We start from the raw sequence: 18,048 nt of genomic DNA, 5'->3' as shown, positions 1-18,048 counted from the left end.
ATTGTATTCATGTGTATTATTTAATGACAATTAAATTTGAATTTAAACTTAATTCCAGTTTCTGAGATACTCAATGCACCTCACCTGGCACCAACAATAATTCCACAACCAAAGTCACTTAGATCAAAGTTCTTCCTCATTCTGATGTTTGGTGTGAACAACAACTGAGCCTCTTGCCCATGCCTGCATGCTTTTATGCATCAAGTTGCTCCCACATAATTAGCTGATTAGATATTTGTATTAATGAGCACGTGCACAGGTGTCCCTAATAAAGTAGACACTGAGTGTTTATCAGAAACAACAGAGTTTTCAGTACAGATCCTTGCACCTCCAGTCAGAAAGGCACCTCTCCCATTATCCTGTGCCATGCAAAGTTTGGAGTCAAATTTTACCAGCACTCCATGGTTCCCATGTGACTTAATCTTCTCTTCCTTCCTTTGCAGGTCTTTGGTTTGGTTTGAGTTTCTACTTCACTAGTTTTCTCCTTTGTTTTCAGATGCATGTGTACTCACTCGGGATGACTCTTTATTGGGCAGCGGATTACCAGCTTCCAGAAGCACAGGTGAGAAGTAAGAGATTCCTCCTGAGACAGGACTGAATTCTATTGAAGCTGGCAAACTACACATACAACCCTTCACTATTTAGAGAAAAAAAACTAAAGAGCGTGGATAAAATGCAGTGGCAAAACTAGTTGGTACTTTCCCATTTTCTCTATTATTCTTAAGAGGAAGCTAAGAACTGGACGGCAGAATAGGTCATTCAGCCCCTTGCTTGTTAAGATCATTTTTACCTCAGACCCACCTTGAGAGCAAGTTGTCTCTATTCTCGCAATCAAATCTTTACCATATGCTTTCCTAGTTTTGTATAGCACTATACATTATCTTTCAATGATTAATGTACAAGAATTCCCAGACCGTCAGGACACCACTACCTCCTAATTACACTTAAAACTAATCTACTTCTCTACCTTTTTTATATCAAAGTGTACACCTTTATGCCTTTTCCACCTTATATTGCTGGGTCTCGATGGTTCTCATTCCGTGTTGTGATAATCTTTGTGCAAAGAGTAGGAATAGAGCTAATTGGGCACTTTTTACAATGAGCCAGCATATGATGGGCCAAATGGCCCTCCTCACCACTCTTACAAAGTTGTTGTTTGTTTGAAGTGAAACTCACTGCTTCATCAAAGGAATAGCTGGGATTTTTCAAAGCTGTTGAAGTGTGAAATTATTTGCTTGTCAAGCATAAAAAAAATCCACCTAATCACCTGATTTGTCACTACTCCACTGAAGATTATATCAAGTGCCTCTGTAATCATAGGATTCTTCAGGATTACTTTACTTTGAAATTAAAGAGGGATGTTTTAGTTCTCTTGTTTCTTTACAGTCTTTTTTCCGTGCTTTTGACAGCCAATCCAGCTTAGTGACCAGCTGAACCAACTCCTTCTGCAAATGTGTGAGGACCTTCCGAACAAGAGAGTATCCTTGGAGACCATCTTACACATTGGCAAGGCATATTGGCAGAGCTCAGGAGGGCCCCCAACAAACACATCCATAAGAAAACTTGTTCAACAAGTAGTAGGAAACACAGTAGAGGTCAGTGATGTGAAATAAATGCTCTGCCTTTGTTCTTCTATAGCTGACAATTCCGACAAGCTTGTACAGTTTGACAATGTTGCCTTTTTCTTGAGAATAACCACAGAAATGAAAGGCTTAAAGCTGCAGGCCTGTACTCGATGGAATTCAGAAGGATGAGGGTGAATCTCATTGAAACCTTTCAGATATTGAAAGGCCTGGATAGAGTGAACATGGAGAGGGTGCTGCCATTACAAGGATTGATTCTCAGAGCAAATAGATGTCCCTTTAAAACTGAGATGAGGAGGAATTTCTTCAGTGGTGACTCTGTGCAATTCATTGCCACAGTGGGCTGTAAGTGCTAAGTCATTGGATGTATTTAAGGCAGAGATTCATAGACTGGTAAGAGAGTTAATAGTTACAATAATAAGGCAGAAGAATGGGTTTGAAAAAGTAGATCAGCCACGATAGAATGGCAGAGCCATTCGATGGGTTAAATGCCCTAACTCAGCTTCTATACCTTTTACGATGATCATATAATTAGTGTAATCATTGCTGATTCTATGCCAAAAAGAGATTGAAGGTTTGATTTGATTAGTACATTCTTCTGGTATAAAGTTCCAAATTAAACATTGCTGTGAATTATTTCCTCACTACCAACACTGCACTGCAGCTATCTTCCTTGAGCAGCGGAAATGCGTAATAAAGACAGAAAATGTAGGATACACAGCAGTTTGGGCAGCATCTGTGGAAAGAGAAGCCAAGTTAATGTTTCTGTTTGAAGGCCCCTCACCTTACCCCAGTCGTAGACTGATGCCTCTTCATCTTTGTTGTTCCCTACCTGCAGGGTGTTCTGCTCCATCCACTGGAAAAGCTGTGCACATGGTGAAAATGAGGTGTGGGGTGGGGCGGGGGGGGTGTTGTTGTTTGTAATGAGAAGCCATTGTGAAGCTGTGCAATTTGTCGACAAGTAATCACCAGGCAATCTGATAGAGTCTTCAACCTGTACCATTAACTCTTGACTCTACAAATGCTGCCTTTCATTGAATCATTAGGCTGAGACTGAAATTAAATTTTTTGTAACCAATATCTATGCTCGTGAGCTGGTGGGACTCAAGAGACAGCCATTTATTTTTCGATTGAACTTAAGAACACAATAACATAGCAGCAGAGTAGGTCACAAGGCCTTCAATGTCCCACCATTCAACATGATCATGGCTGATCTGCTCCAGGCCTCAAAGTAAAGGTTTAGAAATTGGATTGCAGTTGTTCCATGGACAGGGAGATTCAGCAGATAGTCAGAAAGGATCATCTGATGCTTTAGCCAGAAAGAATTCAGTTGTTCAGCCTAAAACCTTACCTATTTCTCTTTACACAGATGCTGTCTGACCTATTTCTGTTCATATTTCAGATTTTCAGTATCTGCAGTTTTTTCATAGAGGTATACAACTTGGAAACTGATCTTTCAGCAACATCAATAACCCTTTTACAGGAATCCTACAATAATCCCATTTTGTTCTCCACAAGTTCCCTTCAAATGCCCACAGATTCTATCAGTCACATACATGCTTGACAACTTACAGTGGCTACTTAGCCATCAACCCGCAAGTCTTTGGGAGGGTGGAAGAAATCGGAGCATTTGCAATCACAGGGAGAACATGCAAATTCCGAACAGATCAGAGGTCAGGATTGCACCCTGGTCTCTTGCGCTTTGAGACAGGGGCTCCAGTAGTTGTGCCACGGTGCCACCCAAATGATATTCACTTGCTGGGATTATACATCCATAATAAAGCGCATCTTCATCCAGTGCAATAATAGGTAGGGTAGCTTGGCATGGTTTGTCTTTTTGGCAATCACTCTTCATGAGCAGTATTTTCTACCCACCTCTGGCTCCATGAATCCTTCACTTCTGTTGGTAATAGACAGTTCTTTATTAGAGTGAAAGTGGAAGTGAGTTCCCAGGGGCCCATCACTGCCAGTGGCGTAGAGCGGACACCAGTTAAGTAGAGAAACAAAAATCACGAGAAACAAAGAGAACAACTCCTTGTTATGACTGGGTCCAGCCTCCCTTTTTTCCTGTACTGCTGCGCAATGTGATCACAGTTCAGAGAAAGGCTTAATTCCAACAGGTTTAGTGAGGCAATAGCAATTCTGGACACCACTCCCTCTCTTTTCTCTGCTAAGACGCTCATTAAAATATGCCTCTTTGGCCTGGTATCCTTCCATTTGCTTTTTTATGACAGGTATCTAATTTTGTCCAATAGCATAGAGTTATAGAGAAGTACAGCACAGAAACAGGCCCTTCAGCCCATCTAGTTCATGCCGCAACCATTTAAAATGCCTACCATCATCGATCGGCCTGCACCGAGATCATAGCCTTCCATACCCCACTATCCATGTAGCCATCTAGTGTCGCTCCTTTGGATGATAAAGTGCTATGTAAATGCAATGCCATATGGTGGGTGAGTTCAGACTGATAAGGGCAAGGATAATATTTAAAAAAAGAAAGGTCTCCTGCTTACTAATTGCTTCATGTCACATTGACTGTGCATTTTCAGGGTGGGAAGTATGTGTTGGTTACTTGACAAAGAGGCACCAAAAATTTATCCTCCTAAACCGCAAAGTTCTTAGGATATCAGAGTGTGTCAGTTGTATTGTAGCAAGTCTGACTGATAAATGATGCCTCAAGCAGTTGTAGAGAGTTGTAAGCACAGCCCAGTTCGTCAAACAAACTAACCTCCCCTCTATTGATTTTGTCTGCACTTCCTGCTGCTTTCCATAATCAAAACTCTCCCACCCTGGTACTTCCCTGTTCTCATCTCTACTCTCAGGCGGAATGTTATGACACGCACCCGACTGTGCAGCCTCTAGACTTAGACGCTCCGATTCCCTGGAGTACGGATAGCTGGCACTGCCCCTTCAAAGATTCTGGCCTGCTCTGCTAATTGGTGGCATGTTCGGTACCAAGCTTTGGGTATTTAAAGAGCACCTGAATTTGTGTCCAGTGCTCAATCATCAGCTCAAATTCAGTTCAGCCTGTGATTACATCTAGGATTTCTGTCCCATTTGGATTTTTGTCTAGTCTTGTCAGGTTCACATTTAGCATCCAGTCAAGAACCCTGATCTCATCTCAGTCTCGAAATTGGGTGTCAATTCCAGTGTCGGATACTCCAGCACTTGGGTCCTCACCACGCTCGCTTTGGCCTCTCATCACACAGAATATTGCAAAAGCCCAAGAGCATGGATCACCAGACTCAAGAACAACTTCTATCCCGCTATTAGCAGACCACTCAGATGCTAAAAATTGAACTTTTCAGCTTTTGAATTCCCAATGTACCCTATCATGGCTCTCGTACGTTATTTGTCTAACTGCACTGCACTTCCCCTGTAACTGAAACACTATGGTTTGCATTCTACATTGGTTTCTCCTACCTCAATGTGATAATGTATGGCATGATCAGTCTGAACAACATGCAAAACAAAAGCGTTTCACTGTACCTGGGTACAGGTGATAATGATAAACTAACACAATGCCAACAATGGTAATGAGATAGCACAGTTCTAATTGATGGTGATTAAAGGATAATATATGCCCAGGACACCAAAGGCAATCACCCCCCCCCCCCCAACTTCCCCACAGCACCCCCATTTCCACCTGCACCCATGGTTCTGCAAAATAGTGCTACAGCATATTTAACCTGGTTGAGGTGGATTTAACAACAGCAATCTTGCACTCAACATCAGCAAGACTAAGGAATTAATTGCGGACTTTAGGAAGGGGAATTCATGAGAACACATAGTGGTCCTCGTTGAAGGGTCAGTATTGGAAAAGGTGAGCAGCTTCAAGTTCCTAGTCATTAACATGTTAAAGGATCTACTCTGGATCCAACGTCATGAAGAAGGCACACGTGTGGCTCTACATTACTAGACGTTTGAGGAAATTTGGTATGTCACCAAAAACTCTAACAAATTTCTATAGATGTATGGTGGAGGACATTGTGTCTGGTTGTATCACTGCCTGATATAAAGGCTCCAGTGATCAGGATCACAAGAATCTGCAGAGGGGTGTTGACTCAGCCAGCTATCACACAAAACTCTATGGCACCAAGGATATCTTCAAGAGGCAGTACCTCAAGAAGACAGTGTCACCATTAAAGACCCTCACTATCTGTGTAATGGCCTCTTCATATTGCTACCACTGGGGAGTAGCTACAGGAGCCTGAAGACCCACACTCAATGATTTAACAACAACTGCTTTCCCTCTGCCATCAGATTACTGAACGGTCCATGAACCCATGAACACTATCGGGTTATTTGTCTTTCACATTACTTATTTATTTTCAAAGTTCAAAGTAAAATGTATTATCAGAGTACATACATGTCATCACATACAACCTTGAGATTCTTTTTCTGCGGGCATACTTAGCAAATCTATAGAACAGTAACTAAACTGTAAACATCAGGAACTGTTCACTGTAAACAAACTATGCAAATATAGTTATAAATAGATAGCAATAAATTATGAGCATGAAATAACAAGATTAAGAGTCCTTAAATGAGTGTAGCTAATCTTTTGTTCAAGAGCCTATGGTGGAGGGGTAGTAACTGTTCTTGAACCTGGTGGTGCGAGTCCCGAGGCTCTTGTACCTTCTACCTGCAGACAGCAGCAAGAAAAGAGCATGGCCTGAGTGGAGTCGATCTCGGAATTGAATTGAATTGACTTTATTTCTTACATCCTTCATATTCATGAGTAAAAATCTTTACATTACATCTCCGTTTGAATGTGCAATCTGCAAATTATAGTAATTTATAATAAATAATATGTATAGTAAGATATACAATAGAGCTGTCCATATAACTTAGAAATACAGTTGTGTCAGTGTGAATTAATCAGTCTGATGACGTGGTGGAAGAGGCTGTCCTGGCTTTTATGCTGCAGTACCATTTCCCAGATGATAGCAGCTGGAGCAGTTTGTGGCTGAGGTGACTTGGTTCCCCAATGATCCTTCAGGCCCTTTTTATGCACCTGTCACTGTAAGTGACCTGAATAGTGGGAAAATCACATCCACAGATGCTCTGGGCTGTCTGCACCAGTCGCTGCGGAGTCCTGCAATTGAGGGAAGTACAGTTCCCGTACCAGGCAGTGACGCAGCCGGCCAGGATGGTCTCAATTGTGCCCCTGTAGAAAGTCCTTAGGATTTGGGGACTCATGCTGAACTTCTCCAACCGTCTGAGGTGAACGAGGCACTGTCGTGCTTTTTTTCACCACACAGCCAGTATGTACAGACCAAGTGAGATCCTTGGTGATGTGGATGCCGAGGAACTTGAAGCTGTTCACCCTCTCAACCCCAGGTCCATTGATGTCAATAGGTGTGTCAATACAACAATGCTTCATGCAGATGTGTTCAGTGATTGGGAGAGTTTTATCCCTGATGTACTGGGCCGAATCCACTACCTCTTGCAGGATTTTCCGCTCAAAGGAATTGGTGTTCCAGTACCAAGCCTTAATATAGCCAGTCAGCACTCTTTCTATCACACATCTATAGAAGCTAGCCAAGGTTTTCGATAACATGCCGAACCTCCACAGACTGCTAAGGAAGAAGCACTGTCGTGCTTTCTTCCCAATTATATTTATGTGATGTAACTTATAGTCATTTTTATGTCTTTTTCTTTACTGCTGCAGCAAAACAACAAATTTCAAGACATATGTCAATGATGTTCCTGATTTTTCACCTGACAAGTGCAGACATGCCCTTTGTTTAATGCCATCTAATAGGTGGGGATTTCTGAAACTGCAGCTCTGCCTCAGCATTGCAATGGCATATCAGTCAAGATCAGTAAAGTACTGTATCTGCAAAGTTTCTCTCAGCATATACCAATGAGGTATAGTCAATAGATTTTGTTATATCCTGAGAGCAAGGAAGAAAATACAGGAGTCATTAAAGCCACTGCTGATATCCTCTCCCAATCTGACCTCAGAGTTCAAACACAAGAAAATCAGCAGATGCTGGAAATCCAAAGCAACACACACAAAATACTGGAGGAACTCAGCAGGCCAGGCAGCATCTATGGAAAAGAGTCGTCGTTTTGGACTGAGACCATTCATCAGGATTCCATATTCCATAGATGCTGCCTGGCCTCAGAGTTCTTTAGTACCATTACTGTAATCTCAGCATCATTGAATTCTATTTACTTGTACAAAGTTGTAAATCAGCGATGGATCCAATAACTTCGGGAGGCTGGAGGTGTTTTGTACCATCTAGGAAACGCTCTGAGAATTATGAAGGATGTGAGGTTCTGTAGCCGGCTACATTTAAAAATGTAACGTTTGTAATATTAAGGGAAAGTATAACCTGCAGAGAGGTTTTGTTCAAGGTACATCCTTCCTGGGTCTGAGCCGTTCCTGTTGCCCTACTTTTCCAGCTGTCTCCTTCAGATTTAGCAGCTTTGGATGCCTTTCCTGCCTGGCCCACATTTGAATCTCTTGCTAAATTGGGAACGCTGTATAACCTAAATAAAGTCTTGGCAACCATAAACTTTGCATCTTTGCTTGGTTGGGTCACTTTTGTAACTTAATTTGTTATACTCTATCTATGCTTGTGGATTCCTCATGATTGAATAAAGCAAGAACAATATGTATGTGCATGTATCTCCAGGGAAAGTCCTAGATAGAGTTGTTGTGGAGAGGTTGTTTCCTATAGTAGGGAATGTTGTGTTTTTAATATTTCAGTAATATTTGAGTAACCTTGATTAAGCATTCTTTGTTGTTTATATAGTTCATTATGGTTATTAATAAAAATACATGAATTGCATGCATCATGATGCTACCACATGATATGCGCGAACCTTGCTTAAAAGTAAACACAAAGTTAGATTTGCATTTTGGACTCTTGTTTCTTTCTTTGAATCAGTTTAATGGTTTGGAGCAACAAAACATAACAGTGGCGATGAGGTAATTTTAAAACAAACCCGAGATGGATACCGTAGTGTGGAATTGCAGTGAAGCATTCAAGTTTAAAAAAAAGTACAGTGAGAAACAGTCGGGTAAAAATACAACGTAGCAGATGTAGAAATGGCCGAGTTTGAAAACAGGCAGAAAATTGAAGAATTGAGGAGTTCATAAACCATGAATACTGGGTGATAATAATCATAAAATAGAGCAGAAATGGCTGGCTACATCGCGAAGATTGAGTGTTCCATTACACTATGGATAACTGGTTCATGTATACTGAGCAAATTAAGCAGTATTTTAAAGTCAATGAAAAACAAGTGTGCTTTGGAGTTTGACTGCTTCAACCAAACCAACCAAAATGAGCTTTGCTGCCCATATGGTAAAAGTAATGCAGGAACATTTAGAACCAAAACCCTTGTTGATTGTAGAACACTTTAGGTTTCATAAGCTGGATCAAAAGGAAGGGGAGTCCATTTCAGTATATGTGGCTGAATTGAAGAGATTTTCAGCTCAAAGATGGGCTTAACCTTTTTGGCTTAATGATGCACTGAGTTTTCATTTAGTTGTGTTTTGGGTTTCTCTTTTACCTGTCTGTGAGGAGATACTTTGATAATAAATGTATTTTGAATTTGAATTGTATTTTTTGTTGAATCTTACAAGAAAGCAGTCAAAAATGGCTCTTAATTGAAGCACAACTTGCATTAAAAAGAGCAGTTGAAATTGCTGTATCATTGGAAACAAAACACAGAGATGCAATTGAGTTGGACTCAGCAACGAACAGAATTGCAAAGTCGAAACAGAAACCTGCCTGGCCAAACAAATTTTGTCACCATTGTAGCAGGAGTTCACATACACCAGACCAATGCAGGTTTAAAGGTGAAATTTGCAGAAAATGCAACAAAGTTGGACAGATACAAAGTACGTGCCAGGTAGACAGAAATAAATGGACTGCACAGGGAGGAGAAAAAGCTAAAAAAAAATCAAGTTTCAGTTTCAAAAGAGCACTATATATGCTGTCAATGAAAACTCTGATAATGATGAGAGTGACACAGGACTGTCTAGCTTTCAGAATTACAATGTGAAAAGTAACGATAGACACGAAGTATGGCTTACACCGGAAGTGGATGGTAAATTGATTAAAACAGAATGGGGCACTGGCTTGGCTGTTCCAGTCATTCTACTAAATTAGTTTGAATGGCATTTCAGAGGCACTGAACTGAAGCGTGCAGATATCCAGTAAGAACTTATACTGGAGAAAAGATAACTCCTGTGGGAATAACGTTTCTAATGGTGAAATACAATAACTAACATACCACATTGGGCTGTATGTGGTAAAAAGAGGAGGTGCCAGCATGGTGGGGCTGTGATTGGCTGAGACAGCTAAACTTTGTTGGAGATGTATCCACTATTTGCATGCCACAACGTACTGGATAATGCCACAACTGTCTCCATGCTGTACACCATGAATTGTTGCCCAACATAGGGCAAATGGGTGTTGGTGCCAACCTCTGCTGGAAAGCGCATTGGACTAAGGAAGGACCATGCTGCTCAGAGGAATCATGAAAGTGATGAAAGCAGTGGTCTGACTACAACAGTTTTTGTAGGCAACATATCTGAGAAAGCTTCTGTAAATTAGATCAGACAGTTACTCTGGAAATGTGGCTTGGTTTTAAGCTGGAAGAGAGTCCAAGGAGCTTCAGGAAAGTTGTAAGTATTCAACTTTTGTGAGTATACAGAACAAGAATGCATTATGGTTATTGCATGAACTTCAATTGGGAGACAGAAAGTTGCTTTTAAAAGTAAATGCAAAGACTAAAGCGCAGCTGGATGAATGGAAGGCCAAAATGAAAAGAGGCAATGGAGATACAAAAACAGGATTCATTGGATCTTGGTGTGGATGAGGAAACCAAGAGAAGAGATCAGATCGTAAAGGGAGCAATAGAAGCATGAATAAGAGAATACACCAGTGAATTAAATGCACTTCCCAAGATCAAAATGCACAAATTAGACGGAGAAAAAGGAAGGAGAAGATAGGTGTCTAGAGCTGTCAGAACCTCTTTCTGATGTGTCAGAATCAAATCCTGCAGCCACCATGGAGAAGACCCCAGAGATTGTTTTCACAGCCACAAGCCTCGCCTGCCAAGAATTGTGATCCCCTTTGTCAGGAAAGACATTATTCCACATGAATAAGAAAACCTTTGCAGTGATTACATTTTTGGGCCTGAATGGGACATTTTGAAAATTTGCTATCTTGTGGATGTCTGTATAGTAGTTGTATTATATAGTATATTGTGTATATAGTTGAGATGCATTCTATATTGAGTTGGAGTTTATTGCTAAGCAGGGAGGAGTGTTGTGCATTTAATATTTCAGTAATATTTAAGTAGTGTAAGTATATTGCTTGATTAAGCATTCTTTGTTTATATAATTCATTATGATTATATGTAAAATATGTGAAATGCATACATCATGGCGCAATCACATGATACGCATGTGCCTCATTTAAAAGTAAACACAAAGTTAAACTCACATTTCAGATTCCCATGTCTTTGTTTTGATTAGGTTAGTGTTTTGAAGTTACAGACCACAACAGGGCGATCCAGCCTTAGAATACAAGGGTGTCCCTTTCGAACAAAGGTGAGGAGGAATTTCTTTAGGTAGAGGCTGGTGAAGCTGTGAAGTCCAAATCATTGGGTATATTTAAAGTGGAGGTTGATAGGTTCTTGATTAGTCAGGGTATCAAAGGTTATAAGGAGAAGGCAAGAGGATGGGATTGAGAGGGATAGTAAATCAGCCATGATGGATGGTGGAGCAGACTCGAAGGGCTGATTCCAAATGGTGAGTCACTGGCCTCAGGGTTCGTAGTCTCTGAACATCTCTGTGGCCTCAGGACTTATGTGACAAGCCCATTTGGGCTTCTGGTGATAGCCAGGTTGTAGATAGTGGTTCAAGCATTGGAAATGCTATTAAAGGGTTAGCTGGTCAGACTCATTCTTGTTGCAAATGTTCTTTGTCTGGCCACTGTCTTTGCTGGTGCATATCAAACCCATTCCTGAATGGTTCCAAAATAAAGCTTCATGCAGATGTGGATTGCTTCATTTGCTGAGGAAATATGAATGGGATTGACTGTACAATCATCAGTGGACATTCCCTCTTTTGGTCTTATGGTGAAAGGGAGGTCATTGATAAAGCAGCTGGAAATAGTTGGGCTCAGGACTCTATCCTGTGGAAGTACTGTTGTGAAGTGCTGGGCTTTGCTAGTTGACCTCCAATAACTACATTCAGCTTCTTTTAAGTGTGAGCTCTGACTCCAACCACTGGAGTGTTTATTTTTGATGCCCAATGCCTTCAGTTATACCAGGACATACATCCTGATGTCATAATCACTCAAGCATAGTCACTCTTTTTTACCTCTGGAATTCCACTCTCTGGTTAGTCTTTGGGCCAGAGCTCTGATGAGGTCTCGAGATAAACGTTGTGAAACCCAAATTAGGAGTCAGTGAGCAGGCTCTTAGTGAGTCAGTACTGCTTGATAGCATTGCTGTTGAAAGTTTATAATGTTTTACCTATGATACAGAGTAGATTGGTTGAGTAGTAATTAGACAGATTGGACTTGTCTTGCCTTTTGTAAACAAGACTTAGCTGGGCAATTTTCCATACTGCTGGATAGATGCCTGTGTTGTAACTAGACTGGAACAACTTGGCTAGAAGCACAGCTGGTTTCTGGAGCACTGCTGCTGTCTGGATTGTAGCTTTTACTGTATCCAGTGCACTCAGCTATTTCTTGATATTTTGTGGAGCAAATCAAATCGTCTGTAGACTGGTTTTGGTAAAGCTGGGGATCTCAGGAGGGAGATGCAATCGTCTGTTCTGCATTCTTACAGAAGGTATTGTGAATACTTCAGCCTTGTATTTTCCAGTCATGTGCTGATCCCTACCATCTCTGAGGATGTGACGTTCCTGAAACCGTTTCCTCCTGTTAGCTCTTTAATTTCTCCACTACCATTCATGACTAGATGTAGCAGGGCCAAAGCTTGTAGCCTTGCTTAACGTTGTCTATATAAGCTAACCTTATTGTTTAACAGGCGGGAAGTCCAGTGCCTGATTACCTAGGTACAGGAGATGGGGCTTCACCAGGTTCCCAACTCACTTTCAGATTGCCTGGGTGCCACTCCCAGCTTGCCTTTCTGTATGAAATGAGGGTTGATTCCCCAGGTTTGCCGTGGCAGAGGGAGGGATGTGCCTCCCCATGAGGTTACAGCTTGTGCTGGTGGACATTTCTACTGCTGCTAATGGTCCTCAGGACCTTCAGGATGCCCACTTTGAGTTTTCATCTGCTTTGAGTCTATGCTTCCCCCCACAGGAACAGTACATTGCACTTCAGTACTATAATGGGCTGTTGCACCTACCACAGGTTGATTGGTGAGGATGAGGTGATGGACACTGCTCCCAATCCAGGGAACATTTTGTGCCCTTGCTATTTTCAGTACCTCTTCCAAGTGTTGTTCAACATGGAGGAGCACTAATTCTTCAGCTGAGGGAGGACAGTAGCTGGTAATCAGGAGTTGCATCTGTTCTTGAGATAGAACTCTGACACATTGCTCAGGTTGGATAAATCTGGCACATTGTGAATGATGATTCTGTGAGTACAACTGTGTCAGGCTGTTGCATTACCAGACTGTGAGACAGCTCTCCGAATTTAGTCTCCAGTCCCCAGGTGTTTAGTGAGGAGGGCGTTGCAAGGTTGATGGAGTTAAGAGCAACCTTCTCTGTTGGGATCTGAAAAATGTTTTCAAAAATTTCATGTGAGTGCACAATGTCTTCATAACTTGTTATTGTTCAGCCGAACAGAAAGGTCATGATCTGAAGTTATCCAGAGTGATGGAAAAATATGAAAATTATTAAGAAACAACTTCTGTGAGGGATTATCAGGAGGCAGATTTTGATCATGTTCCTTCGCCAGAAAGCAGTGCCTCAGCATGTGTCTTGCTGGAGTTACTCATTAATGGAGAAATCTGATGCACAACATGGAAAGGGCTACTGGACCTTTGGTCAGAAATGGGAACATTGGTTACTTTCCTTCTTCAGACATGGAGAATGGCAATAGTGTCTCTCCAAGTTACAAACTCCTCCAGGTCTGTTCCAGCTTCTCTGGACTGCCAGCTGATATGACAATGGCAGGAGTCATCAATCAACTAATCCCTTAAAGGGTACAGTGCAGGAGTGTCATGGCTGATTCTGTGGTGGATACCAACAGTCATGCCAATGACACCACTGTTGTTGGCAGATCTCAGATGCTGATGAGGTGGTGTACAGGAGTGAGATAGATCAGCTCAACATCAACCTTGAGTAGAATCACAGCACCAGTCTTACCCTCTATGTCAGCAAGAGCATGGAACTAATTGTGGACTTGAATAAGGTGAAGTTGGGAGAACACCCACCAATCCTCACTGAGGGGCCAGCAGTGGAAAGGGTTTGCACCTTCAAGTTCCTGGGTTCCATATCTCAGAGGATCTATCCTGGTCCAAACAACAGAACCTTCAGGTTTAAGATGGTGCTACCAAAGATGTGCAACAGTGTACCGGTAGTTAGAAAGCAAAGGAATTCAATTAAAACTATTGTTAATAACAATTTTTTGAAGTTAATTGTGGTAAACTCATTACAAACAACGAAGAAATGAGTGAAGGCAAAGCGAATTTGCAGGATGTGCCCTGCTGGTGCGCTACAAAATCGACGCATTTGTAGTTGGAGCCATGCTGGTTGGAGTGAATGATTCCGAGGGGAGAAGATGAGGCAGAGGAGTTCTGCTGCCCATCCAACTAACCTTGGTAGGAGGGTGGATCACTCAAAGCGCTGAGCCAAATTGGAGAGGTTGAGAATGGCTTATTTGACAGCAATATCTAGGTCAGAATGTTCAAGGCCAGGAGCGATTCTCCGCGGCGAGGCCCACGTTGCAGTGCAAGATACAATCCACAGTTTGGACAGTCTGAATGCCTGCCTATATTGACTGGAAAGGCAGGATGTCGAGAGTCAGGTAAGGTTGAAACACTCTGGGCGTCAAACTGATATGGAGAGGTCGAAACCGGCTCCTTTGGCAGTGAAATCTAGGTCCAGGGCGATTTGCTGGTGGAGGGTCCAGGTCCTAGTGCAAGGTTTCAGACAATTTAAAAGCCATCCCAGATAGTCTGGTGACTTCTCTCTCCATGATGCTAGGGCTATGTGACTGCCCCTGGCTGCTGTGCTTGGTGTCTGCAAACTTTGCAGTGGTTTTCCCTGCTAGCATGATGAACTGAATACTGAGGCTTTGGGCCTGCTCCGGGGATTTGGATCTAAGGACTCAGTTTGGTTTGGAATGCTGTTGTAATTGCTCACTTGTCTGCGTGATTTGTTTTGTTTTTACTCTTTCTCTGTGGGCACGGTGGTGGGGGGTGGGTTGGTCTTATTTTTTTAATTGGGTTCTTTCAGGTTCCTTGCCTTGACACTGCCTGTAACCAAACAAATATCAAGGTTGTATAATTTATGCATTCTTTGATAAGAGATTAACCTGGTTAATTCTGAACTATCCCTTTGCCATGATCTAACAAGTCACTCTGACCATCAGACCACAAGATAGAGGATCAGAATTAGGCTTTTCGGCCCACTGAGTTTGCTCCCCATTCAATTGTAGATCCCACCTTCTACAATTAACCATTAGCCCATTTACCAACCAATAACCTGTCAATCTCTGCCTTAAATATGCCCAATGACAGCCTCCACAACACTCTGTTGCAAGAAATTCCACAGATTCAGCATGTGTTTGGTGAAGAAATTCTTCCTCATCTCAGTTTTGAAGGGACCTCAGATCCTAGAATATCTTCCTAATGAAATCATTCTCTCCATCTTCAGGCCTTTCACTCTATTCTACATATTGCTCTTGGAGGTTCTTTGTCACCATTTAAGACCAATTAGGGTTGGGCAATAAATGCTGGTTTTGCCACCAAAACTCACCTTTCAACCATGAATTAACAAAAAACAGAGGAAACAGAAGAAAACTAACAGCTGGAGGCAGCACAGCCTGCAGAGTGTCAAGCCGTGTTGAATTCAGCTGATATTTCTAATAAAGAGTGCTATCCATGTGTAACCACTCTTGACGACAAGGTCTCAGTATCACCACAGTTTCATTAAATAACAGCAAGAGTGCGGTGCTTCAAATAAATTCTTGCACCCACCTGATACAATTTCCAGTTTCAAGCTGTGGTGATGGATTCATCAGTGACTCCAGTGCAATTATCCCGAGTGGTTTCCTCAGTCTAGAGAGCTTGACCGATATTTAACATCGAAGTGAAGGCCCTCCACAAAAAACATTCAGCTGTGATCTACTCATTGCCTTCTTGTGCCAGCTGAGTTATTGAAGCCTGGATATCTCTGCTGTCAAAACAACTATCACCATCCTGAGTCAATAATGCCACACATTTGTGTTGACTTCCACATTTGGGCTACCCACAGTTCATAGAGAATGCCACTCCTGCTGAGGGCTTGACTGCTGTTACCTCTTAACAGAGAATAAGTGGTGGATTTTCAGACAGGGAAATGCTGCTTGATGGAGCTGTTTCCTTGGTTCTAGGGTTAGCTTTAACCTTGTCTGTGCCTCAGCTAGAAAGTGAATTTTGTAAAGAAGTTTCCCTTGCCTTCTGTTACAGGTTTACTCTTTGGCATGCAACCATTCATTCTAAGCTCCCTGAGCAACATGTTTATATCTTACCAATATACCTTTCCTTAATCTTCAACTCTACTTAGCTCCTAATTCAAATGATTCTATCAATTAACTACAATCTTCATCACACACAAAATGCTGGAGGAGCTCAGCAGCTCAGACAACCTCTATGGAACTGAATAAAGAGTCAGTATTTCAAAATGAGATCCTTCATCCTGATGAAGGATCCCACTGAAGGGTTTGGTCCCAAAATGTCGACTGCCTATTCTTTTCCATAGATGGTGCCTGACTTGCTGAGTTCCTCCAACATTTTGTGTGCGTTGCTCTAGCATCTGCATTATCTCTTGTGGTTGCAATCTTCCACATGTGTTTCTTTCTCTTCATGCTGGGCAACACTTTAGTCATTCTGCATTGTATGCATTCTGAAGCCTCAATATCCTTCCTACAACCCAGCTCTTGGAGTACAGCAACATGCAACACCTTAACCATCAAAGTTTTAGCCTAGCTCATTAATCGTTCCTTTGATAAAGCAAACTTCCGTTGTTTTTGTATCAACCTGTGTTGGTACTTTTATTATCCGACAAGCAATGTCCCCAAAATCTCTGTGGTTATTCCTAGCTTCCATGACAAATGAATTACTGTCGTAGCACCCCCTTTCCCTAGAAAAAAATCTACTGATGTTGGATTATATCAAACACTTTCTAATTTACTCCCATGTTATCAATTCGGTTTTATAAAGCAGTACTCTAAAATTTGAAGCTGTCTGCATATTTAGATACTATTGCATGTGGTGTTAATCTCCAAAGCAATGTAAAGAGATTGTGATTATGCAACACATTTCACAGTCTCGTAGCAATTTAGAGTGAGTGGAGCTCTTTTGAACTACAGCTGTTGTGATTTGGAGAGGTATGAAAGGCAATTTGCACAAGCGGCAGCTAAAGGGGCAGCCTGGCATTCTGTATTAGTGACACTTGTAGAGAGGAAATCAATGGGTCAGAATCCTGAAGAACTTCCCTGCACAGTCAGGGCAGATCGAAAGTAACATCTCCACCTCTCACAATTGACACTGGTGCACCTCAGGGACGTGTGCTTAGCCCACTGCTCTGTGCACTCTACATACATTGCTGTGTGACTGGATACAGCTCCAACTCCAAGTATAAATTTGCTGATAGCACAAATGTTGTTGACAGAATTTTGGATGGTGATGATGATATCCCCATAATCTCTCTCACGATCCTATCAATTGCTGCTGAATCTTTCAGCACCTGGCTGCACAGGGGGGGTTTTGCAAGTAAACCTGCAAGCTCCCCTTTAGGAAGAGAGTGAAAATTGGAGTATCAGGGAAAGGATCAGAGTAACCACGTGATCAGAGCAAGAACATGCTCAGTCTACATCCTCACCCCTCCGCTATGCACATATTATCTACCAGATCCTATCTTGCCCCTTCCTCTCATCTCTATATCAGCTCTCTTCCTCCTTCACTCTCTGCCCTGATACAGGGTATTGACCCGAAGCCTTGACAATTCTTTTGCCTCTCCCGTCCCACAGATACTCCTTCCTTCACTGAGTTGAATTAAGCCTTAGAGTTCCTCCACTGTTTGATTTTTACTCTTGATTCCAGTGTCTCGTTAGCCTCTTGTATCTCACCATGAGGACCTCTTCAGTTTTAATTTCACAGACATGGCAACAGAATGTTGCTGTATGCTTCCTGCTTTTGAAATTGATATCATTTCACTTAATCTAAAGCTTTGCAATTACTTTAAAAAAAAATTTGCACCTCTGCTTCTCTATCCTGTCAGAACACGTAAACTACCCAGGCCCCTCTTGTT

General features: G+C 41.9%; 1 protein-coding gene across 1 annotated transcript in view; it reads left to right on the top strand.

Moving 5' to 3' along the window:
• ptpn20 (protein tyrosine phosphatase non-receptor type 20) overlaps positions 1-18,048 on the top strand; it is a 419,828-nt gene that overhangs the window by 110,465 nt on the left and 291,315 nt on the right. The window contains exons 4-5 of the mRNA XM_073025740.1: positions 497-562; positions 1,410-1,595. Of these exons, the coding sequence (XP_072881841.1) occupies positions 497-562; positions 1,410-1,595 (252 nt within the window). The remainder of the gene's footprint in view (positions 1-496; positions 563-1,409; positions 1,596-18,048) is intronic.

The sequence above is a fragment of the Hemitrygon akajei genome, chromosome 21 (assembly GCF_048418815.1).
Source record: "Hemitrygon akajei chromosome 21, sHemAka1.3, whole genome shotgun sequence".
Lineage (NCBI taxonomy): Eukaryota > Metazoa > Chordata > Chondrichthyes > Myliobatiformes > Dasyatidae > Hemitrygon > Hemitrygon akajei.
This window is presented reverse-complemented; position numbering and strand designations above follow the sequence as displayed.